The following is a 1,101-nucleotide window of genomic DNA, read 5'->3' on the forward strand; positions in this document are numbered from 1 at the left end:
AAAAAAAAAAAAGAAATAAGGGAAGGAAGAAAAACAAACAAACAAACAAACAAACAAACAAACGGCCGACCTTTGCCTGGTAGCTCTGTCCTCCTGGGATCCCAAGGTCCTTGCTCAGAAGGGAGGCTCTGGCCACTTCATAAGCTCCTCTCTGGTCCCATAAAGTCATCCCTGGATCAAAAGAAAAGCAGCTGGGTTTTCATTCTGGTGGAAGAATTTGGCATCAGAAGCTTATTACAAAAATGACACAGTGAAAATACTTGGAAGTTGAGCGAGTCCGGGAAACGCTAGAACCCATTAACTCACCATAGGCATTAAAAACGAATGAATTTTCAGCCAATCTCAATGTTAAAATAGTGTACCTTAAAGACAACAAATTGAATTTTTCTGTAATCCACGTTGGATTATTAGTTCAGACAAAGTATATAATTCAGTTCTTAAATTAGCAACCGAAGTGCATGCAGTGACTTTTGAAAATGATAAATTAGTGCTACACTTAAGATCAACTCTATTAAAAGTCCCAAGGCCTTAGCTATATTAAGACTAAATCCATTTACTTAAGTCTCAGTGAATCTGTTAGACACAGTTCTAGGTTTCCTCTGAGCACTTAGGAAGTCTAATTTTATATGCTCTGGTAAGTCATTCTATAGATAAAATTAATTTGCCTGTTCAGACTGACTAGACGGGTTTATTCATTTATTTATTTTTAAATAAAGTCATTTGAAAAGTGATCCTATGCACTTGTTTCTTGGGATCTTGTCAATGGGGGCTGATGGGCCACAGGTTCAGTTCAGCCCCATTTCCATAAGCAAACCCGACGGAAAGAATAACATTTTTCTCTTCTGGAGAGTGTATCGTTTTCATAACCATCCTGGTGATTTCTCTGGACTTGTTCGCCTATGAGGTCACATGCTTGCTATTTGGTGGGCCCACAGCATGGGCCTGGAGGTGAGGGACGGCACCAGATTCCCCCACGTGTTATTCCCATTTCTTCAGCCAGAACCCATGATTTTCAGACCTGAGTCATAATCGCACAGTTTCAAGTTACTAAAGACTTTATATTTATGGGGCACAAACGGTATTGAAATTTTAATCCTAGAC

General features: G+C 39.3%; 1 protein-coding gene across 1 annotated transcript in view; it reads right to left on the reverse strand.

The window, feature by feature from the left end:
- The window catches only part of Adam12 (ADAM metallopeptidase domain 12), a 256,510-nt gene extending 256,341 nt beyond the window's left edge, over window positions 1-169 (reverse strand). Inside the window, exon 1 of the mRNA XM_055608905.1 lies at window positions 71-169. Coding sequence (XP_055464880.1) covers window positions 71-169 — 99 coding nt within the window. The remainder of the gene's footprint in view (window positions 1-70) is intronic.
- Window positions 170-1,101: the final 932 nt, after the last annotated feature.

The sequence above is a fragment of the Psammomys obesus genome, unplaced genomic scaffold, assembly GCF_907164565.1.
Source record: "Psammomys obesus unplaced genomic scaffold, mPsaObe1.curated_primary_1811, whole genome shotgun sequence".
Taxonomy (NCBI): domain Eukaryota; kingdom Metazoa; phylum Chordata; class Mammalia; order Rodentia; family Muridae; genus Psammomys; species Psammomys obesus.